This window comes from Trifolium pratense, linkage group LG2 (assembly GCF_020283565.1).
Source record: "Trifolium pratense cultivar HEN17-A07 linkage group LG2, ARS_RC_1.1, whole genome shotgun sequence".
Taxonomy (NCBI): Eukaryota; Viridiplantae; Streptophyta; class Magnoliopsida; order Fabales; family Fabaceae; genus Trifolium; species Trifolium pratense.
Genome location: NC_060060.1, coordinates 39,998,926 through 40,023,533, shown reverse-complemented (window position 1 = coordinate 40,023,533; position 24,608 = coordinate 39,998,926). Strand labels below are relative to the sequence as shown.

Here is a 24,608-nt window from a genome sequence, read left to right as displayed (position 1 = left end):
AATAAAAATTGATCGATATTATAGAAATTAATTTTGCTTCATAGTTTCAATGTTGCAATATGGTGCACTTCGTATGCTTCCTCCAATTAATCCCCGAAGCAAATTTGCAACGTAGGAAGGTTTAATGGTTGAACCAAAAAGGGCAGAAATGGAAAATGAAAAGTTGAGTCCATCTCTATGCTCTTTCTTCCCAAGGCAACAAAGAAATGAAAAAGTACCTGGATCCGCAAGATGAGTTTGAGTTTCCTCTATTTGTTATCCCTTGATTTATTCTCGATTTGGAAAGAGATAGATACAAGTGAAGATTAGTAGGGTCAACAAATTAGTGGAACCCACTTTTAATGGGTCCACTAATTTTTAATGTGCCTATCTCTCTCCAAATAGATAATAAATGGAGGGATAACAAATAGAGGAAAACCAAACCCATGAAGATTAGTGGGCTCACAAATTAGTGAGACCCACTTTTAATGGGTCCACTAATTTTTAATGTGCCTATCTCTCTCCAAATAAAGAATAAATGGAGGAATAACAAATGGAGAAAAATCAAACCCATGAAAATTAGTGGGCTCACAAATTAGTGAGACCCACTTTTAATGGGTTCCACTAATCTTTAATATGTATAACTAATTTATCTCCAAATAGAAAATAAATGGAGAGAAAACTCAAATTTTTGGTCTCTCTTTGCAATTTCTCTCCATACCAAGAGGAGAAATACCATCTCTCTTCAAATTCCCTCTCTCCAATTTCTCTCTTCTCAACTTCACCCCTACCAAACAGACCATAAAGCAGTGTAGCAATTGCCACTTCCACAGTCGTGTGTATGTTGAATCGACTGAACCGAATTCACAATCAAAATCGAAGATGGAGTTTTCGGTTGAGGCGGTGGGAAGCATAGACAACTGTTTCGTATCCCTTCCCTTACCTCTAATCCAAACTCTTCAATCAACAGCTTCATCCTCTCTTCCTCCAATTCTCGCTCTTCACCTTCGTTCTCCCACTCACCCTCCTCACTCCTGGTTCGTCGCTTGGTCCGGCGCCACTTCTTCATCCTCTTCAACCATACAAGTTTCTCAACAATTTGCTGAATGCGTTTCTTTACCGATTCATTCTCCAGTTCAAGTTAAAGTTGCTTCCAATGTTCCTCATGCTTCTTCCGTTTCTATAGAGCCAGACACTGAAGATGATTGGGAAATTTTGGAACTTAATTCTGAACAAGCTGAGAATCAAATTCTCAATCAGGTTTGCTATTTTGTTTTGAATTCTATTTTCAGGAAGAAAAAAGATCAATTAGGGATAGTGAAATGGTGATTTTTTGTTGCAGGTTCGGATTGTTCATGAAGGGATGAGGTTTCCTTTACGGTTGAATGGTCACACTGTCATCACATTTCATGTTGCTTCTGTTTTTCCCAAGAATGCGGTGGGTAAGAATTATTATGCCTATTGCCTTTTACATATTTAGTAGACTTGGTTGGATAAACAACTTAATCAAGCGCTTTTAGTATAAGAACTTACATATCAGTGTTTAGGTATAAGCTATTTATATAAGAAAATGCCACTATTTTCATAAGCTATTTTGGATAACTAATGAAAATAAGTATGTCATATGCTGTTTCCATAAGTTCTTTCAAACAATGTCACAAGTGTTTATGTAAGTAGATAAGTAAGCTCAAATAAGCCGATCCGAACAGGGTTTCGTAAAATGTGCAAAAATAATTGCTGGCCCTTTTACATATAATAACTCATGTTCTTTTATATTGAACTAGTTCACTTAGGCTGTTTAAAACAAGCATTTTGGATAATATTATTTTACTGACACATCATTTTGTGTGAGTGGATTAATTTTCTTGCTATGAAACGTTATCTAAGTTGTTTGAAATTTAATATCTAATGACTTGATTAAATGCATTTGCACTTTATATTTCATTAGGAAAATGCATACTTACTTTTGACTCAAATTTTTCTCTCAGGTATTTTTATATTCGGTAGTACTATAAAACACGATTTTGTAACACTTAAAATATTTTCAAGTAGGAAGATATCACATGTTGTTGGTGAGGTAGTATTATGTTTAGTCATTTTTATTGTTTTCCTCAGTGGATTTTTACAAGCCTGGTGTAAACAAGTATATTTTGAATTAAGTCAATTATTGTTTATCATATCCATAGTGCGAGACCTGTCTAACATGTGAAACTTTGTCAGTACAACTCATGCCAGGAACTGAAGTTGAGGTTGCTCCAAAGACGCGCAAAAGGAATTCAGATTCAGCAGGAGATTCACATGTAGGTTCTAATAGTAGAGACCATACTGCAAAGACGCTGCTCCGTTTACAAGAACCGAATGATTTATTTCGTACCAGTACTCATATCAAAGGTGTTGAGCTTAATGTAGGCCTTACTTCGGTTGCTGTTGTTCATCCAGAAACAGCCAAGCGCTTCTCATTTAACACGCTTCAGTTGGTTTCCATAGTACCAAGAGTATCGAACGAGAATGTTAATAATTCCAGAACCAAATCCAATATTATGAAAGCCAAAGGTGGTTCAGCTGTTAATGAAGTTGAGAATGGAAATACTGACAAGAAGGAACATCGACAAGCAGTTGTTCATCTGTTGATTTCAGAATCTGTAGCTAAAGGACATGTAATGCTAGCTAAGTCTCTTCGCCTTTATTTGAGAGCTACCCTGCATTCATGTATGTTAAGTTGTCTTAATATCCATCTTATTTAAACGTAAACCACAATATATTAGAAGCAATTACATGCATGCTCATAAAATTAAATGTGCAGGATATTGAGCCCAGCAAATTGTTATTAAATGTATTTGAAGTTGGTTTTTGTTTTATCTGTGTTTTTAGTTAGGAAACTAGCAGTTCTTAATTCTTGTATTTCAGCACTGCATCATGCTGTCAAGCATGGCAATCAGGGAATAAGCTATTTGCACTTGTACTTTAACTTATATTTTGTAGTTTTCATGGCATTGGGAGAAAAGTGTAAGGCTTTATGGAAGTTTGCTCTTGTTTCTGGTGGATTTTTATGTTTGAAGTTATGCTATATTTCCTTTGCGTGTTAAATTAAAAAAAGAAGAAGCTTGCTTTGCTTCTATAGCCTCCCAGTTATGAATTATGATCTTTATATTGATTGGCGAACAACACGTCAAACTTTGATGTTTTCTTTTGCTTTCTAAATTATATTTCAGATGGATAATCTGACTATCCTTTCAATTTCAATATCTGATTTTCAAAGAGAATATTGTTTTTGTTATTGCGCAGGGGTTTATTTGAAGGCATGTGATATTATTTTGGAAAAAACCATCCCTTCCATTTCTCTTTGTCCTTGTCGATTCAAACTGGTGGTAAGGCAGGAGAATGCTGTTGAGAAAGATGGTCTAGATGATTTTCACAGCCACAGGAATCACACTGATGAAAAATTGCATGGGAAAGCCACTTCAGGTGCCTTTTTGGATACCATAAATTGGTCAATGCACAGTGAACTTGTTGCGGCTCTTTCTGATGAATCCAGTTACAGAGAAGAGGAAGAGGTTGCAAACCAATCTCAAAATCAAAAGGGATTACAAAGTCTTGTACGGCTATGGTATATTGCACAGCTTGAGGCAATTACTTCCATTCTGGGGATGGAATTTAATTCATTGGTTATCAGTAGTAAAACCTTGCTCCATTTTGAATTAAGCTGTTACAAGTTTGGGAGTGATGAGAAGCATCAGCTGACTTCTTCCGGAAACAGTGGCAAAGCAGCTGAAATGTTATTTTTATTGATCTTTGGTGAAGAAGATCTGCATCATGGAAAACTTAATGCATATGAAGTTTCACTTGGTGGCAGACTCAATAGCATCAACGTTGAGGATCTGAAGTTTTTTGAAAGAATGAAATTGGGTGGTCCTGTTTCTATTCATTCTTTGGACGAGAGTGCCTCTGCAGACCACATTCGTTCAAATGTACCTTTACTTGGCTGGATGGAGAAAACTGCTTCTGATGTTATCAATAGTATGTTTTTTTTCCCGGTGAAGTATTAGTATCCATTATTTTTCAGTTGGTTTGTTTCCGCGATATTTTTATTTTCAAAATAAAATTTAATCATATTCCCTCCATTGTATATATTAATAGTCACTTTAGTAAATGAAAAGATTTCATATTAAGTGTCATTTTAAGCAAGTGGTAAGGGTGTTGGTCCCCTCAAGCACGTGTTCACGGGTTCGATCCCCTACTCTACTCGTGTATGGAGAAAAGTCAGTTGGAAGGGGAGAACCCGTCTTGTGTGCCCAACAAGTTCCCCAACGGAGATTAGTCACTGCTAGAGTATGTGTATAAACAATGAACCTGTGGTAAATAAAGCAATGTATTGGTTTCTATTTATTATACGAGGATTGTACCATGATATAGGTGTATTGCGAGTTCTACACTTCCTGATTTTCATATTTTCTAAATTTTTTAACATTAATGATGTGGGTCGTGTGAATACAAGTAATGTCTTCTCACCTGTTGAAGTTGAGATGCATATTATTATATTTAGGAAAGAAGTTGATCCGTGCTACCCGTTTTGTCTAGTTAACTTCTTTGTTACTTAAAATTCCCTATGTTTGTTTGAGCGGTTTTAGGTTGTTAGTATTAATGATCAATTCACAGAATTGTTAGAATTTTCTTCATTGATGCTGCTGCACATCAATTTGAATTCAACTCATTCAAATATTTTATCCCGCAACAGTTGCAGCCCTTGAGCACTGGGATGCCCTCTAATGATATTTAATTTAACTTGCCTTTTTTGCTGGCTGTAGGGATGTTGATATTGTTATCTTCAGCATGTGGTTTGTGGTTTGGATCATGCAACATGCCACTTCCTGGACATGTTGTAATATATGGACCTCCGGTGAGTACCACTTAAGCTTTATTATGATATTAAGTTCAATGTATAATGAACAGGGTTATTAGCAGACTAGAAGTTCGAATTGCTGGATGGTTAAATATTTATACATTGAAGTCTTTCCAATCATTTGTTTACTGAATTACTCTTCGATGCTCATTATACAGTATTTCTTACTGTCATTTTTGTGTTGCTTGTTACTTCATATTTCATTTTATTTTATTTTTTGCAAGTGGCTTGCTGACAAATATTGGGTGCCAAGTTGGGGAGGTGGGTGAAGGTTATGCAAACATTATTTGAAAATACTAACATAGAATATTTTTTTTATAACTGGATAAAGAAAGGCTGTTAGAAGCTGACCATGAAACTGGTTGGAAAATAAGGGTTTCTTGTAAAATAGTCTACGACATAAGCAAAGCAAAGAAACAAGTAAAAGGAAATACAAGCATATCAGTTATGAATCATGGTCAGCTTGTATCATCTGTAACCTGTTATTGTTGAATTTTTTGGTAAAAATACTAATTCCGTCCCTATATGCAAGACTCTTGAAAAACCTTGTTGTCCGTTTTATTAGTCCCTTTTCAAATCACAAGATACATTAACCATTTTTTCACCAAAATATTCCTAATTAAATCAAGAGAATTCTGCAGTAGCACACCTGAAAAAATAAATGGAGAGAATTGAAAGACCAACCATTTATCTATCTCTCTTAATAATTCAAGTAAATTTTTGGAAAGAGAATGACATGTACATTGTGGAGAAACTTAATGTAATTTTTTTTTTTAATAATTGTGCATTTTTCTAAAGTGTGTTTCATATAGCGACAGTAGTATTTTTCAATTGGTAATTCACTTAATACCCTAGAGAACCGCGAATTTGTTCGCACGAATTGGTTCACGGTTCTTTTGCTAATTGGTCCAGAAGAATTCATGAAAAATTTCGTAGGAACCGGTGTACCCAGCATAGCATTGACAAAACCATTTCTGGTTTATCTCTGGTAATATTTTACTACTATACTCACATTTGGAAGCATTCATCTCATTAATAAAATGAGAGACCACTTAACCACAAACGCGTGGAAGCACTTTGCTTTGTTGTACATTGCAACAACATCCTATCCACTTAATTATAGTGAAGCTACCTCTCAATTTTTATACAACTATGGATGTGGGACTAATATTCTAGGGCAATCTCTCGATATTAGACAAGCATCATCATTACGTACAAGCCTGATACTTTTTCTTTTTTGAGGAAAAACAAGCCTTTACCACGTTAGTATCTATTTTTTTTTAAATTTTTTTATGAGATATTGATATATTTTTTATCGTGGACTTTTGTTAGAATGTGGATTTCCTTTTGTTACTGTGGATTACATTACTGTAATACTAATTAATATTTCTGCTCATATATTGTTATTTTTAATAGGAAAATGCTAACTAGTGCCCCCGGGGCACTGGTTAACGAAACCAAATATGGTAAAGTTGTCTGAGAACTTGTGTAATCAATATTCTTAAGATGCAAAACATGATGTTTTCAATGCAAAATTTACCTTTTTTGTTTTCTTAACTAGTGCCCTCAGGGAACTAGTTAGCATGACCCTTTTTAATAAATACTTTTTTTTTCTTCATTAATAGCGTACCGATATAATAAAACGTACCACGAACCCAAACAGCGTACACTATATATAACCCCCCCCCCCCCCCCCGGTGCCTAATTTTTTTTAGGGTAGCGTACTGCGTACCTGAATTCGTATCACGTACCGAAATGAATTGTGAAGCAAGTGACTATGGGTAACAATGCTGAAATAGTGCTGAGTGAGTAACTACTTAATTCCTTGATTAACAATTAAACCGGAAAATGTGTTTCAAGAATTTTTCTCTTTCTAATTTTACCTTTGACAACTTTTGAGGAAAGCAATCCCAACACAAAGCTCCCAAATTGGTAAACAAATTTATTTTGGCGTTGCTTCACAATCCTCGTCACATCAGAAAACAAAATTGGCTGATGTGCTAGTTTTTGGGCTTGGGATTTAGCTCTTCATACTAAGACTCAACAGTATGCTTAGTGATGCATTCTTATTTACCTTCAGGTTTCTGATCTGATATTAGCGAATTGTCAGTAATTTGACATTTGAATAATTTTTTCCAGGGCTCTGGGAAAACTATACTCGCAACGAATGTGGCAATATCCCTTGAGAAGCATGAAGACATCTTAGCGCACATGTATTAATATTAATTCTAACTGATAACGCCATTCTTATTTGTTTCCTAATCTTCCATGCATAAAAAAAAAAATTCTGTTCAGATTATGAATATTTCATCGTTCAATACTATGCAGAGTTTTTGTTTCCTGCTCAAAACTTGCTTTGGAGAAGGTCCCAGTTATTCGTCAAGAACTTGCAAACCATATAACTGAAGCTATAAACCATGCACCTTCTGTAGTCATCTTTGATAATCTTGATAGTATAATTTCTACCCCTGATTCCGAAGGTTCTCAGCCATCAATGCCTGTTGCTGGACTCACAGATTTTCTAGTTGACATCATGGATGAATATGGGGTAAGAAGTATAACTTTGGTGTTATGTGCTGCTGATTCTCTTAAATGTTGTTCATGCTATTGCTCCTTGTAACAAATGCATGTTAAATATTGATGGGAATTTGTAACAGGAAATAAGTATATGATATTAGTTTAATTTTTTTTTTTGGTACATGATATTAGTTTAATTTAAATAAGGAAAATGCTAAACAGTGCCCCCGGGCACTGTTTAAGGAACCAAATATAGTAATATCATATCGAAGTTTGTGCAGTCAACGCCTCAAAAGTATAAACAATGTTATTTTTAATTTTAAAATTTCCTTTTTTGGTTTCCTTAACCAGTGCCCCGGGGGCACCGGTTAGCATGACCCTTTAAATAATAAATAATAGTTTATTTTATGTCATTTTGCATAATATGAATGAGAGAGTTTGAGGGAAGAAGATATATTTGTTGAATATTGATTGGTTTTCAAATGAAGCACAAAGGCTTCTTAAATACAATACCATAAAGGCTAAAATAGTAAAATGACATAAAATAAACTATTATTTAAATTAAAGTAATATCATATACTTATTTCCTGTTACAGAATTTTGGCTTTGTGAAGTGTTGGGCTTGTGGTTGATATCCAGCCTTTAAAGTCATCAGTAGGCTAGTTTCAGATTGCTTTGTGTTTTTTATGGTCGAATTTATCAATCAGAAGAGGAAGACTGTTTATACAAGTCTCCGAGGTTAACAATAGTTTAGTATGATAGATATGGAATGTAAATTAGAAATGCTGACAGAAAAGGAGGAGAAAAAAGTGATAAATATAGATCTTGACAAGAAAGAGTAGGGAGGAAATGAACATAACAATCAAGTACTCATTTATTGATGGAAGTACATAATAAATCTGCAAGATCCTACATCGGCTAGTTATATGACCTAAGTATTCCTAATAATGAAACAGAAATGATATTTGTACATCTGAAAAATTTGACATCTGGTTAAAGACGTTCATAGTCATGGTTAATGGGTACACCCAGATTGGGTAATTCATCAACCATCAAGTGAGCTCCATCAGTGATCAGTCGCAATTTTATACATTGTTAACCAAGTTGTCCATTAGCAATTAGCAAAGCTAAGTGGATGGTTAATGAGTTACCCAATCTTGGTTGATGACGTTCACAATCGTATTTAAGGAAGCTCAAGGGATGATTAATGAGTTATCCAATCTTGGTGTACCCATTAACCAGAATCGGTAAGTTATTATCCATGATTTGAAACGGCATTAGCCGTGTGTTATAGGTGTTGAATTTTCAGGTTTACAAAAATCTTTACTTTTATATAGAAATAATAATGCTGTATAATCGCTAACTAAAATTGGGTTTCATACTAAGAAATTTTCAAAGGTTAAATATACTGGATCTTCATTTTGATGCTCAATCATTATGTATATTTTTCTCACCCATTATGAATTTATTGCCGAAAATTGTACAGGAGAAGAGGCGAAAGTCATGTGGATTTGGTCCAATAGCTTTCATAGCTACCATACAGTCCCTAGAGAGTATACCACAATCTTTGAGCTCTTCAGGTTTGCTACTTCCGCATGTAAAATCGTTGCAATGTTATAATAAAATTTAGAAAGAATATTTATTATTTACTATTATTATCTTTTTTTTTTTCCTTTTCATATGCATTTAATTTCTCATGTTTTGGCAACTAATTTTTTGATTCTATTGTTATCAGGACGGTTTGACTTTCACATTAAACTGCCTGCTCCTGCAGCTTCTGAGCGCAAAGCTATGTTGAAGCATGTAATACAAAGGCGACACTTGCAATGCAATGATGACATCCTGCTTGATGTGGCAGTAAAATGTGATGGTTATGATGGCTATGATCTGGTATTCCACTTCTTTTAGATTTATTGTTTAGGCAGTTGTGATTCATTAGGATTTACTGATCTAAAAATTACTATTTTCAGCTTGGTTAATATGTATTAATACTACCATGTGGTTCCTTTTTTTATGAGCATTATGTGAAGAGAAGTTTAGAGAGAGAAGAAAAGCAGAACACTTTATGTGATAGAAATTTCAACTGCAGATATTTTACATTTTATCTTAAATGATTTATACAGATAAGAAAAGGAAGACAGTTCATGAGTTATAGTTCTTGGCATATATCTTTTTTAAACTGGAGCTGGTTTCTTTTCTTTACATACTGTCCTTGTTCTTTTGGTGGTAGTGGAAACAGGCTGGAGAGTTGGTGTATATGTTCATAATTCATGAAGCATTCAGCATAATATTTTTGCCGAATGTGGTTCACAAGTGTTCTAGATTAGAGATAAGGAATGTAAAATTACTTGTTTATAACTTGTAAAACATCAAATGATGGCAATGTTCTACCCCCTACATAATTACGACTTCAGTGGCTTTATATGCATATTCATTAACAAGCAGTTTCTTCGGTAGATGTTTGGTTAGTCATTTGAATATTATTAACATCTGAACTGTCCATAACTATGTCCTGCCTGCCTGTATACTTCCAGGAAATTTTAGTTGACAGAACTGTCCATGCTGCTGTTCGCCGTTTTCTGCCGTCTAATGCCATTTATGAGCACGAGGGTCCTGCTTTACTACCAGAGGATTTTTCTCAGGCAATGCATGATTTTCTCCCAGTTGCAATGCGTGACATCACAAAATCTGTTTCTGATGATGGCCGTTCTGGATGGGATGATGTCGGTGGTCTTGTTGATATTCGAAATGCTATTAAAGAGGTCTAAATTCTTTAAATATTTCATTGCATTGTTGTCTCAATTTATTTTATGTTTTCCAATTTCTTCTTTTGAATTTGAAGTTATAATATTAGATTTGTAAGACTAAGAACACTTATAAAGGCTTAAGCTTGGTGGAAGCCGAGAGTGATTTTATATCTAACAAGACTCTTTGCCACGACGTGTGTATAGCAAGTGCGGTACATGCTGAGAATCAATTCACACCTGTTCTTAGCCGAACAATAGTTTAGTTTTTGTTGCTTTTTGCTTGCATGTTTACTCTATGCTCGTATGTTTTGCTTTATTTATCTTATTAAATTACTTCCAGATGATCGAGTTGCCATCAAAGTTTCCAAAAACTTTTGCGCAAGCACCATTAAGGTTGCGGTCAAATATCCTTTTATATGGTCCTCCTGGTTGTGGCAAAACTCACATAGTCGGTGCTGCTGCTGCTGCTTCTTCGCTTCGATTCATATCAGTGAAAGGGCCAGAACTGTTAAATAAATACATTGGTGCTTCTGAACAAGCTGTAAGAGACCAATAATACTTTGTTAGGCTATTGTTGTTTTTCAGATTTATTTATATATTTCTTAGTCCATATATATTCTCTACAAAATATATTATGAAGGTTATTTTGTCTTATCTGACTCATAACTAGCTTTTTTTTTTACCATCAGCCTGTGAACTGAATCATCTTGAATGTATTACCTTGGCTTTGTCTTTTGGTTTGATATACAATAGTTAGTAATTTTTCTTTTTGATGTTAGTGATTTTGCTTTGAATGTCTGAGACTTGAATGCTGATTTCAGGTTAGGGATATATTTTCTAAAGCAGCTGCTGCAGCACCATGCCTGCTTTTTTTTGATGAATTTGATTCTATTGCTCCTAAGAGAGGGCACGACAATACTGGAGTAACTGACCGTGTTGTCAATCAAGTCAGTATATATTTGTCACTTTGATTTTACAGTTTGTTGAATCCAATCTGACCTCTCAATATATTCAATTTTACAGTTTTTGACTGAGTTAGACGGTGTTGAGATTTTAGCTGGTGTATTTGTGTTTGCTGCAACCAGGTTAGTTTCCAATTCCAAACAAGCATTAATTTGTCAAAAATAAAAGAATAACGTTGAAATGAATTGTCAGAAATGAAAGATTAAAAGCCGAAAGGATTAAACAGTGAAAAGAAGGTTGATGTTCAAAACTATATCATGTTATTTATGTGTCTTGGCAAATAATCTCTTTGTTTCTCTTTTTATTGTCTCTGTGATTCTACCAGGAACCTTTGTTGTTAACTTACTTTTGATAGAAATCCATCAAAAAGATACATTTGATAGAAGTTTTTCCTTAACATGTTGGAGCTAGGGCCTACTTTAAAGACACGTGAAAAATTCAGGTCTAGATTGATTCCACATATCCAATCCTAGGCTCATAGTTGATCGTTGTTTTAAGCTAAATCAGATCATTAATGCACAATATTTAATGAAAGTCATGGCTGTGACGAGTTTACGATTGACTAGATGCTTTTTTGTTCTTTCTATTTTTGAGATACAGAAAGAAAACAGATGGGAAATAAATATTAATTTTTTGGCAATTTTGATGTTTGCTTCTCATGTCAAGCAGTAGACCGGATCTACTGGATGCAGCCTTGTTGAGACCGGGCAGGTTAGATCGTCTTCTATTTTGCGACTTTCCATCTTGGCATGAGAGATTGGAAATTCTTACAGTACTTTCTAGAAAGGTATGTTTTTGGATAAAACTGTTTTATAAATTCATATATCTTGTAATGGAATCATGGCAATAACAAACATTGCTAAATGATAGAAATCAGAGACATATTACTGTGAAGCCATGTGTCTCAACTGTACAACAGAGACTCTATAGTTTATATAGGCTTAAAAGCAATTAATAGAATAATTACAAAATATTCTATCCTGATTTACACAATATAAGATGACGTGAGAAGCCTATTCTATGCAGTAAATACATGGATCCTAATCTTATTTTCAATAAACGTGTCAGCAGGACCATATCTTTAATGTTTCTATACTAATTTGTAATATCCCTGAAGTTTGGGCAGAGTCTATTAGAATCTTTAAAATGGAAATGAAAGCACTATAGAAAGAATCAAAATTATAGAAGTGTATTACTCAACAGAAAATGGAGGAAAGAATTCTCCACCTCAAGAGTTTCCCTACCCGAAGTATTACTCCTTTTGCTCACAATCTATCAAATGCAACAAATTCTTGGAATTGATAGAGAAAGGTGTTGAGGGGAGGGTTTTGGTTGAGACCCTAGGAAGGGCCGATGATATTTGGAATGAGTAGATAAAGGGAATAGGGAGATAGCCATAGGGAACCTAGGAGAATTGAGAGGCTATGAATCAGAGGATAAGATTCTTGGTGGTAAGATGGCGATGTGCAACAAAAGATTAAAGCTAGATGAGAATGAGTGTTAGAAAACATGAGCGTTGTGTAAAAATGAGTAAAATTGAAATAATCAGATAGTAGTGAAGTAAGACTAAGAAAACGGACATGAGCATCTGACAGTTTATACTAGCCCTTAGGCACTAAAGAACGAGAAAGAGGTATGACAATCTACTAAAAGTAGGGAAAGAATAACAAAAGACTCGAAACAGGTGAGATGTAACTTGCAAGAAAGATGTTGTAGGAAAAGTGTTGGTTAGAGAAACAGAGGCTCAATATACTATCACTAGATCACCATTCCTACTGTAGCGCCACTTGGTATTTCATATTTCGTTTAAAGACGACCGTTCTTTTTAAGACCAAAAAATAAGAAAGCACCATTCTTAATCGATCAAAAAGCTTTTGTATAAATGATTGTAAAAGCAACTTTTCCAAATGAATGATAAGGACATTGTAAGTGTTCAGGTTTTATTATATGTTCGTCGTTGGATGTCACTATTGTTGGTAACATTGAATTCCATAAAGATATGTGCATCTTTTATTAGTCAGTGCTTACCTTTTTACGTGGATACACTAATTCTTTTGATGCAGTTACCAATGGCCAATGATATTGATTTGGCTGCAGTAGCTAATATGACTGAGGGATTCAGTGGAGCTGATCTCCAAGCTCTCCTCTCAGATGCACAACTTGCAGCAGTTCATGATATTCTGGACAATATCAATACGTCTGGGTCAGAGAAAACACCAGTTATTACTGATGCTCTTCTAAAGCTCACTGCATCGAAGACCAGACCATCTGTTTCAGAGGAAGAGAAAAGACGACTCTACAGTATTTATCACCAGTTCCTGGATTCAAAGAGATCCGTTGCAGCCCAGGTCTCTCTTCCCTCGATCTTTGTATTTTCTGTTAAGTCTTTATATTAAAGTTGGGGTTTTATGTTTAGAAGCACATTTAGACAGGCAGTCCCACATTCATGGATCTAGGGGAAAATGCATGAATCAGTTTCAACTTACTTTCATATAATTCTTAAAAGCTGAATAAGGTGATGCTACACCATTGAGTTCATCTGAGTTTCAAATTTTATAACGTATTCAGTTTCTGCCAGAATTGAGTTCAAACCCTGTTTAGGGATGACTGATGAGTCAGAGCTTGTTGCTTGGTGGATACTGGATAATTGACCATGAGATTTGTGGCACATCAATTAAAACATATCAGCTCGTATAATAAGACAACTGTAGCAAACCTTCAGTTAATATCTCAAAGAGCCAACATAATAATTGTTGCTTTCTCAATAGTCATGTAAAAACATTCTTCATGCAAGTTCAAAATATGTCTAAACTTGTGAAAACCCTCATACATTTTGAAATCACTAAAATCTATCTCAAATTATCTTCAGTTACTGAAAATGGTGATGTAACTTCAATTGTAAAAGGAGATGATAGAGGCTTTCTTCTGATGTTAACCTCAGTTTTTATCATGGAGTCTTTTTTCTTTTTCTTTTTTTTTTAATTTCTCAAAACCTATGAAGCACGGATACTCAAATTAGGCGTGTCCGGTGTCCGGGACACGTGTCGGTGTCCGATACCGACATGACACCGACATTTATGATTACATTAAATTATATCATTTTCTTAAATTATTATCGGTGTCGATGTGTTCGTGTGGTGTTCGGTGTCAGTAACACTAGCCTACATGAGTAAGTTATGTACCAAGAAAAGAGTTTTATGTATCACAACCGGTTAAGATGACTAAGCATAGATTTAATCCTATATTTTCTTTAAGTAAATACATATCGTACGGGGTAATTGCATTATTTTCCTGATTTAATTGGGTAAATAATAATTATGTAATGAGATATTTCATGGTTTTCGTTGTCCACCGCACTTGCTAGAAAAAATTAAATTTATGTCTGTGTTTTAGCTATGCCTTTTTTTGTAATGGCTGCAGTCAAGGGATGCAAAAGGCAAGAGGGCAACTCTAGCGTGACAGTCAAGTAATACAGTGAATTTGTTGATTGGTAGCTGCTCTTTGGTATTCTTTTTCTCCTGAGGATGCCTTTTTTGTTCATTTCTACCTTACTATCGTAAATTTGTACAGTAGTCATGTTCAATTCATTACTTGTAATAATGTGAATTCTCAAGCAATGTAGGAATAAAATATAGAAAAGAATGAGTTTCTAGGTTATGTTTTCCACCTTAAGCTTGTTTTCAGTCATGAAATTACAAGTCTTATTGGGCGGTGATGGCTGCAGTAAAATCCTCGTGGTCTGTGGAGAAAACTATGATAGAAGAAGTTTTGTATATTGATATGAGAAAATCATCTTTTGGTAATTCAATGCAGAATGTGCATAGTTATTATGCTTTGATTATTCGTTGGTTGTGTTGTTATTTTGCAATGTGGTTTATGCAGCAGCTTATGATTAGAAGCATTTGATGGAGAGCTCTTGTTGAAGACTCCTGCAGAAAGTTTCTGCTGTTGTTCTAATTTCGGCAAAATTTCCTCCTTCCCCTGACATGATAAAAGCTGCAAGATGAAGACAAATTGAGAGGTGAAGGTAGAAAAAGATGAAGACCAATTTGAATATGATATAAAATTGGACATACAAAATACGACTCTTAGAAACAAATAGAGATAAACTTATCATTCCTTTTCTTAGGAGGTTGATTATTCCTCAGTTCAGATTCATGACAATGTTGAGATGTGGACTCATTGTCTTTTTCATGGTTCTTTCTCACAAAAACTTTTCCTTTCCAAATGTTGTTTCCTAATTCGAACATGTTCTCTTTAGATGACTCGTCATTTTATGACATTTGAATTAGTTCATCATTATTGTCATTTTCAAGATTTTCATTGTTTTCTTCACGGGAGAATTAGTTCGCCATTATTGTCATTTTCAAGAATTTCATTGTTTTCCTCACGAGAAAATGTAGGCTCATATTCATCAAGTTCCCTACTCATAACAAGAGTAGGTTAGATAGTGAATCACGACCGTTTTTTGTTGGTGTAAAAGTACAAGTCTTAGAATTTTATGATAAAGGCAATGACAAGTTATTTAGAGAACTTATGTTTTCTATTTGAAACAAGTCTACCTTTAAATTTTCTCGCCAAAGATGACTATCATAAAAAAAATGTTTATTTTCAAATGTGATATCCACAGTGACAAACATTTTCTTATTTTTTGTCTAGTTGTTCCAAGGTGAGTGAAAACTGAATTAAAGAATATTGCTGCTCTTGATCATAATTATTGGCTTGAAATGACACGGTCAAGATGAAGATGACAAGCAATACGCATAACATGAACTAAATTACACATCTCAGTACCTTGAGAATTATTGCGGTGAAGTTTGCAATAAAAACCTTGAATATAGGATCATCCCGAGAGTCTCTAAGCAATCTGCCACAAGCTGAGAAGCTATTCCTTATGCGCTTCATCTACATTAAACTTAAGAGTATCTATAGGAGAGGGCTCCCATCTCCATAGCTGCAAATTTTAATAATACTATCAACTACCATTTGCACTTGGTTAGCTATATGAAGAAGCCAATTTTGCCGAAGGTTGGATTACTGATTAAACATCAATTAATTACGATCTTCCATAAAGCATTGACGAAGACGCAAAAAAAAGTCACCCAACTCCACAGTGTATTTCCAATATCTTCATTATCAATGTTCCATTCAAGCTAAGATATGAGACATATGCTAAATAATTTCGCCCAATTATCTGGTTTGATAATTGAGGACCAAAATTTCATTGCTTCTTCACGGTCTTTTAATACATGCATAATGGATTCAGGTCTTTGTTAGCACCAAGGACAACTTGATAGAAAAGAATATAAAAAATAATCATCGGAAAATAAAATATTAATTATTTATCTTTTTTTTATGGTATAAAATATTAATCAATTTTGTGTCAGTAATATTTTTTTATCAAATAGCTAAGTGACTATAATTCCATCCTTAAAAGTTAAAATAGATAAATGGAATGTCCAAATACTAATAATAGTCGCTTAGCAATTTCAACAATTTAATTGACAAAAATGTTAGTGGAGAGAGAAAATTACAAATCATAAATACTAGTTTAATTAACAAAAATATTTTTTTTGACTCAAAATAAGGATATTCATTCATTCCAATAATTGATACAGTACATCACATGCAAATACAAATTCAACATAGCTAAAAACAAAAAGGATGAAACTGCAAACAATCTCACAGCATCCATGTTAATAGCATATAACGGCAATTGCAATATGCCTACAAATAATATAATATGATAAAAGTCACCAGAATGTCCATGCTTCCGGATCTGCAACGATGATGCCCAAATCATTGATCGAATCTGCAATTGATTGAAATCTACCTTTCAAAATGAACCAAACGAACACCGCAACAAGACGGACAAACAAACGCCGTAACAATGACGACCACCAACAAAGCGCCGCACTCAGACGACGAAATCACAAAACAAGAAAAACAAAACTAAAAAACTTAATTTATGTGAAATCACTTATTTAAATGGAAAGAAAATAAAAAAACAACTTAGAGGGGTGATTTTGGGTCAAAAATTGACCCAAAAACCACCCCTCCTTGGTGGATGATGAAGAAGAAAAGCAAAATAGGGTTAGAAGAGAGGGGGAGCGGCGGCTGTAACCATAATTAACAAAAATATTAAACTCGTATTATCTCGAGTTTGAACTCAATTCGTCGGGAGATGAAGAAATAATATTTTTATTAAATAAATATTTAATAAAATATTAAATTCGACTTTGGTAAAAAAAAAAAAAAATTAAATCCGATACTGACTAGCTGGGCAGTGAAAAAAGGAAAAAAAATAAAAAATCAAAAGAAAAAACTAAACACACAAATAATGTGGTAGCTGCTGTGTCAAAAAATAAATAAAAATAAAAATGTGGTAGCGATAGCGAGCAAGGGCAATCAAAAGAAAGAAATTTACGAGATCGATCGTGGTGGTGGTGGTGTTGAAGCTTTTGCTGCATCTTGCAATTCTCAACCTTTCCGCTGGTATGTTCCTACCATTTCCTTTCTCTATTATTTCCTTATATGCATTTCAATTTCAATTTTGTCTCTATTATTTCATTCGTTTTTATCGATCCATCTATCTATCGTTTTATCTCTGCATATATTCATGCATTTCAATTTCAATTGTCTCTATTCATTCATATTTTTCCCTCCTAATTTCAATATTCTCATTCAATTTATTTATTCAAACCCTATCTGAATCTATTTAACGTGTTTCTTATCTGCTTCGTTTGGGGAATTATTCAACCCTAATTTTTATTAATGTCTTATCTGGGTAGTAGAATTCGTACATTAAATGTTGGGTTTTTATTTTCCTTTGTCAATTTTTCTTCGATTAGGGTTTGGTCTTTCAAGAGGGAAAACTATTTCGAATGTTTCTGTATCAATTTTTTGTCCTTTGGTGATTTCTTCATCATTTTCCATGTGGGAATTTATTTATTTGAAGCACGGGTACTCCAAAATTCATGTCGTACCTGTACCGGGTACTCGTTGGTACTTATTATTTTTATTTTTTATTATATTATATATTCTTATATTAGATGGCAGATCTTTCTTTTCGTTTGTGTAGTTTTCTTCAAGTTGTAAAACAGATTAGGGTTTGGTCTTTCAAGAATTAACAGTTTAGAACATTAGCCCAATTTATGTTTTTTTTATTTTTGTTTTATCACTTTTTCTCTCTCTGATCTTATAATCATTTTCCATGTGGGAATTTATTTGAAGGTTCAAGGTAGTGTTCTTCAATATTTTGTTAATTAGATAGAAAAACTCTTCCTGTTTCCTAATTGTAATTGTAAATATGCATATTTTAGTTGAACCTTCCTCAATCTATGGCTGGATTGGAGACTAGTCGTGTCTAATAGGTTCGAGAAGTTATTCTAGCGTTAATTAGCTATACTCATACTCATGGTAATCAATTTTCAAGAGGGAGTGCCTATATGTAATGATGTGCACTTTCTTTATCACGCTGCATTGAAATTTTTCGATGTTATTTCTTTTTCTCATGTGCGTACAATTTCAGCATTTCGCTTATAATAGTCTAAATTTACTGGTCAATGATATTCATTGTTTTATTTTATATATATCCTTCAGAATCTTTCTGCTAGTTGATGCCGAACAAGTGATACAGAAATAATCCAGTCAACCGTGTAACTAACTTATGGCAGCACTTGTTTCTGGAGAGTTGCCACATCATGGTGCACCTGGTGGAAATTCAATAGATAAGCAAGAAGAAACATTGGGTCGCTGGTATATGTCTCGAAAAGAAATAGAGGAAAATGCCCCATCTAGAAAAGATGGAATTGACTTGAAGAAGGAGACATATCTGCGCAAGTCATATTGCACATTTTTACAAGATTTAGGCATGCGGCTTAAAGTGTGAGTTTTCTGCGATTGAAATTACTATAAAATACTTATTTTGTTATCAAGTCATATTGCACATTTTTACAATATTGTGTTTCAAGTTGCTTTCAGGGGTTGTATGTTCCATTTCGTCTTAATGTTTTTACATTTCCTCTCATGTCCATATCACTATGTATTTTAATGGTACACCAACTATGCAATCTTAAAGCACTATGAGCATATGATAACCTATTTTTTTGAAATTTGATTGCCATTTTTCCTATTCTACTTCTTATCTAATATTATGTTTATATGCGTAGTCTTTGCAAGATAAATGGCAATTTCCTTTTAAATGTACTTGGGTTTTGTCATTTTGCAACAAATATCTATTTTTCCTTCTTGAATATCAAGTGGAGGTTTGCATATTGATTGTAACTTCATCCCCTGCAGGCCTCAAGTAACTATAGCAACAGCCATAATATTCTGTCATCGATTCTTTCTTCGACAATCTCATGCAAAGAACGACCGAAGGGTGGGTTGTTAAGCTTTCAAATAGATATTTTGTAGGCATTTTACATCCCCTGGTCTTTTGTAAGTTGCTTTTGATTTAGTGTGACGTGCTTGTGCGATTGCCATAGTGGAGAACTAGCATATGATAAGTACAACAACTAAATAAATACTCCCTCTAGTCCTTATTATAAGAGAAGTTTAACTTTTTAGGTTCATTGTAAAACTAATCTATTTAGACTATAATATAGTCCAGATACATTAGTTTTACAATGAACCTAAAAAGTAAAACTTCTCTTATAATAAGGACCGGAGGGAGTATCACAATAGCACTTTTATGTGAGTTTTAATTTAGTTTTCAATGCTTGACATGCTGGGTTGGCAGATACATGGTGGATGGTTTTTGTTTTTAATATTGGCATTTTCGTATTTCAATTGTCAAAAGTCTGTTTATTTTTTCTAACATGAAAATTCAACACATTAGTCTTTCGATTGACTTGTGATATGAACACCTAAAAATTGTGTGTATTGAAATTGATGTCTAGAGATGGTCAACGTAGTTCTTATAAAGCTTGGATAACCCTCAGCTCTTAAGCTATGATTTGGGGTTGAGTCATTAGGCCTAGCTCAAATTTTATAATGGTATCAGAGACTACCCTAGATTTGTTATTGGATCATACATCTTTGTCTACGCTCTAGATGTACAGTCTTGAGTGTGATGAGATGTGTTTAGATCCCACATCCACTAGAGATATGGCCAGAGTAGTTTTTATGAGGCTTGGGCTACGCTCACACCTTGAGCTGGCTTTTGGGTTGAAGAGTGTAAAGTTATATCTAAATCTATCAGAAACTTGTGTTTATGTATATGCTAATTACAATTTTAGTTATTTTTAATATATGTCAATGGTTTAATGATACCTATTCTTGCAAAGCTAAAGTTGGCATTTCTTGCATTTATGTAATATGCCTTCTCAATATTGAATTTTTTTGTTTGCGTTTATATTCGTAAAAGTTGTTTAAGGACTTCTTTTTAGAAAGTATTTCTATATTGACTGCCAGATTTGTTGTTCTTCAATAGGGATTTGTAATCATAGATTTCTCGTCTCTTTTGCACAAAGTTTTTAAGTTGAGTTTGTTTCTTTTTGTTGAATGTCAGTCCATCCATTTTAAGTTTGGAACAAGAATATGTAGTTGTAGTCAAATTTGCAATTTTTGGGAACCGATGTTTCTTATATTTTTGTGTCTTGCATTTTAATATATATTTTTCCTATCAGACCAACGCCTCGATATCCGTCTGCATTTTAATTTATATTCCAACTTTTACTGAAGTGTTCTGTTAAGAATCTTCAATACATCAACAATCTATATGTATTTGTGTATGTTGATTGTGGTTATGTTCCAAGTTTATACTGAAGATACAAAAGCAGTATAAACTTAAAGAATACTTAATTGGAATCTCATAATCCAATTGGTGAATATCTTTTGCAGACAATTGCCACAGTTTGCATGTTTTTGGCTGGAAAGGTCGAGGAGACTCCTCGTCCTCTCAAGGATGTTATTCTTATTTCTTATGAGATGATTCATAAGAAGGACCCTGCAGCTGCACAGAGGATAAAACAGAAGGTGTTTTATTACTGATGGCAAAAATAACTCACTAATTAGGAGTAGTAATTGTTAATCTCATTTAATTTTTTTGTGATAAAAAAGTTGCATTCTGCAAAATGTCCTTCATGGAAATTTGTTTCATAGAAATAAAAGAGGTTATTGGAAAATGATTTCTAAATTAATTGATGTGTATAATTTTAAGAATGCTATCATTAATAAATATATTTGGTTGCATGTAATTTTGTCATTTAGCAAATATTTTTCTCTATACACCATTTTATTGGATAGTTGCTCTGATTCCACTCATTGTACTACAACTATTGAAAGCATCTCACTGTCAGCTTTTGGACGCTTTTTTTATTAACCCTGCTTTTTATTTTGTTTCTCTTTTCATGACCCTTTTTATATTTGTTTGTTCAATAGAATTTGTAAATGTTGCAGGATGTATATGAGCAGCAGAAAGAATTAATTTTACTTGCAGAGAGGGTTGTACTTGCCACTTTGGGTTTTGACTTGAATGTCCAGCATCCATATAAGCCCCTTGTTGAGGCCATAAAGAAGTTCAATGTTGCAAAGAATGCCCTTGCACAGGTTGCATGGAATTTTGTTAATGATGGGTATGAATTAAGTTTCCACTCATTCTAAATTTAACTTTGTTGAATTCATTTTAATTGTTTTTTTGTTCCTGCACTGGAAAGTGGCTTTCAGGCTGAGGACATCACTCTGCCTGCAATTTAAGCCACATCATATTGCGGCAGGTGCAATTTTCCTTGCTGCCAAGTTCCTGAAAGTGAAGCTTCCGTCAGATGGAGAGAAGGTTTGGTGGCAGGAGTTTGATGTCACCCCACGCCAATTGGAGGGTTGGTGTCATCCCCTCAATTCATTTGCATACTAAGAAAATTGATTCAATTGGATAGTCTTGTGTATTCCCGTGGCTTAATGCAATATAATACTCTCTTCTGTCATGTGTTTCGACTGTTTTATCCCTGTTTTCAGTTCAAGTTAGGCATTTTCATTAGAGCACAGACCCACTTTTATGCCATGCGTAGTTTGCTGTTATTTAAACAAGGGACTATCCTTTTGTCTCTCTCTGAATGCTTTTGTGTATCCTTCTGAGTCCTTGTTTTTCTCTCGCAGAAGTTAGCAATCAAATGTTGGAACTCTATGAGCAGAATAGAATTCCACAATCACAAGGAAGTGAAGCAGAAGGGGCTGCTGCAGGGGGGCCAAGAGCTGCTGCAAAGGCTCCGGCAATGAGTGAGGAGCAGGCCTCAAAACAAAATTCATCTCATTCACCTCCTCAGCGCTCATCTGTGGAAAATAATGCAGTTCCACTTACAAGAAATGAAAACCAAAGCAATGATGGGAGTGCAGAAGTGGGCAGTGACATTACTGATCATAAGATGGACTTGGAAACCAGGGATTCTCAGTCCTCAGAAAAGTTGCCCGAGAAAGATAACCAGAGAGAAGCGGCAAATAAATCTAAATCTGGAACTGAACGAACAGTTGTTGGAGACCAAGATAAACTAGTTGGTACAAAGGAGGTTGCAGAATCAGGAAGGAGTGATGATACAACATCATACAAGTCAAGTGGCAATGTTGGTCGAAATTTGGAGCTTCGTGAAGGCCCACTTGGTTATTCACCCAAAGAAGCAATCAAGATGATTGATACAGACAAAGTAAAGGCCGCGTTAGAAAAAAGGAGAAAGGAACGAGGTGAAATGACAATAAAGAAAGATATAATTGATGACGATGATCTCATTGAGAGGGAGCTTGAAGATGGAGTTGAAATGACAAACAAGAAGATTGACAAAGACAAGGTAAAGGCTGCATTAGAAAAAGGGAGAAAGGAACGAGGTGGAATGACAATAAAGAAAGATGTAATGGATGAGGATGATCTCATTGAGAGGGAGCTTGAAGATGGAGTTGAAATGACAAACAAGATGATTGATACAGACAAAGTAAAGGCTGCGATAGAAAAAAGGAGAAAGGAACGAGGTGAAATGACAATAAAGAAAGATGTAATGGATGACGATGATCTCATTGAGAGGGAGCTTGAAGATGGAGTTGAATTAGCAGTTGAGAATGAGAAAAGTAAGCGAGAGAGAAGACAGAGCTGGTCTAAGCTTGATGGCGAGGACCTTGAGGAAACTAGAGATGAGAGTAAGTTGGGCGTGAAAGGGAAGTTACGGAAAGACAGGGATGAATTCAATGCAGAAGAAGGGGAGATGATAGACGATACTTCATCCTTGTTGAACAATCGCAAGAGAAAGATGATAGATGAGGATATTCCCAGTCAACAACCAGAGATGAAGAAACGTCTTGATTCCAATTATCACAATGATCTTTCTGAATAAGGAATGAGAAGGGTAAAATTTGGTTATGCAGACAGGGAACACATAGCGAATGAAGAGAAAAATATTTGTTGAAGTGAGTATTCTACTTTCCTTTATTTGCTTATTGTGTTATGGAATTGATGACTCTGGTTGCTCTTGCTTACCTTCTGACATTTCTTAATTGTGGAACGGGATACCTCAATTTTGGTAGTGCAATTAATAGCTTATGCTTTCTTTGGGGGGAAGTGTATGTTATGTGAATTTCATGCTATTTCATACCTGTTAATGAATTACTCAAAAATTAGAATTGGGGACGCCAGTAATCCACCATCTATCTATCTATATATAATAATTTAAGAAATCTGTGTACTAGTTTTTCAAAAAATGGGAAACAAATCAAAGTTTTCAATTATCCCAAAAGGAAGTAGCATGGCTTTGTAAATAGGGTGAAATTTCACATCTATATTTAAAATTATAGAAAATTGAAAATATTCGTTTTCTCCTCTCTATGCAACCCTCACCTCTCCTTCGTCCACTCTCTTCACCTTTCCACGTTGAGCTTGATTTCCACATTCAAGTGACTGTCCAAGCTAGGCATGACATATGTGTATGCTCCAAGTTGTGGGAAAATTGTTACAATTTCTGTCATTTAGAGTTTAGACAATCCATTGGGTTTTTTTTAAGTAGGTCTCATATGTATTCATGCATAAGCATCCAATCCTTCCAATCCAGCAGATTCATGAAAGCGAGTTCTACAAATAATTTCTTTTGCTTTTTTTTTTTTTTTTTTTTTTTTTTTTTTAATTTAAACCTTAGTTTTTCAATTGTAGCAGACATGAGCACAATTCTTTTGTGTAGTTCTCTAATAATAGGGAGATTTTTTGTGTATAAATTTTTTAAATAAATTATTATTTTAATGGTTGCACAGGATTATTGTTAATTATAGGAAAAAGAAAATATCAACAGATTTTTTTGCTTTTTTTTTTTGTACAACAGATATAGAAACATAAAAAGAGGTATTTAACATTAATATTTATTGTCTACAATTCCTAATTCAATTGGAAAAAAAATACCGAAATTATTAGGTGAGACGTTATGACTGTGGTTTGAATTCTGGCTCTTTCACTTATATATGAGTTTATAATAATATTGTCATTTCGTCTATCATTCAATATTTTTTTAGTATTTATTGTTTTAAAAAAA

General features: G+C 34.2%; 2 protein-coding genes across 6 annotated transcripts; both read left to right on the top strand.

Moving 5' to 3' along the window:
- Window positions 1-619: 619 nt before the first annotated feature.
- On the top strand, window positions 620-15,421 carry LOC123905605 (peroxisome biogenesis protein 1-like). Of its 4 annotated transcripts, none has more exons than XM_045955274.1 (16): window positions 620-1,239; window positions 1,322-1,421; window positions 2,200-2,688; window positions 3,265-3,996; window positions 4,785-4,876; window positions 7,019-7,092; window positions 7,208-7,427; window positions 8,883-8,976; window positions 9,132-9,286; window positions 9,931-10,158; window positions 10,484-10,684; window positions 10,965-11,090; window positions 11,167-11,228; window positions 11,776-11,893; window positions 13,170-13,454; window positions 14,527-15,421. In XM_045955274.1, the coding sequence occupies exons 1-16, from the start codon at window positions 862-864 to the stop codon at window positions 14,563-14,565; spliced, it is 3,393 nt and encodes a 1,130-aa protein (XP_045811230.1). In that variant the 5' UTR covers window positions 620-861; the 3' UTR covers window positions 14,566-15,421. The 4 variants fall into 4 exon arrangements, with proteins under 4 accessions (XP_045811230.1, XP_045811231.1, XP_045811233.1 ...); XM_045955275.1 differs by having other exon boundaries at window positions 727-1,239; window positions 2,215-2,688; XM_045955278.1 differs by having other exon boundaries at window positions 1,225-1,239; window positions 1,322-1,417.
- A 2,020-nt stretch (window positions 15,422-17,441) lies between these two features.
- On the top strand, window positions 17,442-23,691 carry LOC123908004 (cyclin-T1-3-like). 2 transcript variants are annotated; one of them, XM_045958498.1, is made up of 7 exons: window positions 17,442-17,601; window positions 18,709-18,993; window positions 19,408-19,489; window positions 20,953-21,087; window positions 21,511-21,686; window positions 21,778-21,929; window positions 22,207-23,691. In XM_045958498.1, exons 2-7 carry the CDS (start codon window positions 18,776-18,778, stop codon window positions 23,424-23,426), a joined length of 1,983 nt encoding a protein of 660 aa, XP_045814454.1. In that variant the 5' UTR covers window positions 17,442-17,601; window positions 18,709-18,775; the 3' UTR covers window positions 23,427-23,691. The 2 variants fall into 2 exon arrangements, with proteins under 2 accessions (XP_045814454.1, XP_045814455.1); XM_045958499.1 differs by lacking the exon at window positions 20,953-21,087 and having other exon boundaries at window positions 17,457-17,601.
- The last annotated feature ends 917 nt before the right edge of the window (window positions 23,692-24,608 follow it).

What these genes read in the sequence shown, in the direction of transcription:
- LOC123905605 (XM_045955274.1), top strand. Translation starts at nt 862, where the DNA reads ATGGAGTTTTCGGTTGAGGCGGTGGGAAGCATAGACAACTGTTTCGTA. An exon ending in ACAATCTTTGAGCTCTTCAG is followed by an intron (nt 8,977 to 9,131) that starts GTTTGCTACTTC and finishes TATTGTTATCAG; the next exon opens with GACGGTTTGACTTTCACATT. An exon ending in TTGGTGCTTCTGAACAAGCT is followed by an intron (nt 10,685 to 10,964) that starts GTAAGAGACCAA and finishes TGCTGATTTCAG; the next exon opens with GTTAGGGATATATTTTCTAA.
- LOC123908004 (XM_045958498.1), top strand. Translation starts at nt 18,776, where the DNA reads ATGGCAGCACTTGTTTCTGGAGAGTTGCCACATCATGGTGCACCTGGT. An exon ending in ATGCAAAGAACGACCGAAGG is followed by an intron (nt 19,490 to 20,952) that starts GTGGGTTGTTAA and finishes TATCTTTTGCAG; the next exon opens with ACAATTGCCACAGTTTGCAT. An exon ending in TGGAATTTTGTTAATGATGG is followed by an intron (nt 21,687 to 21,777) that starts GTATGAATTAAG and finishes AGTGGCTTTCAG; the next exon opens with GCTGAGGACATCACTCTGCC.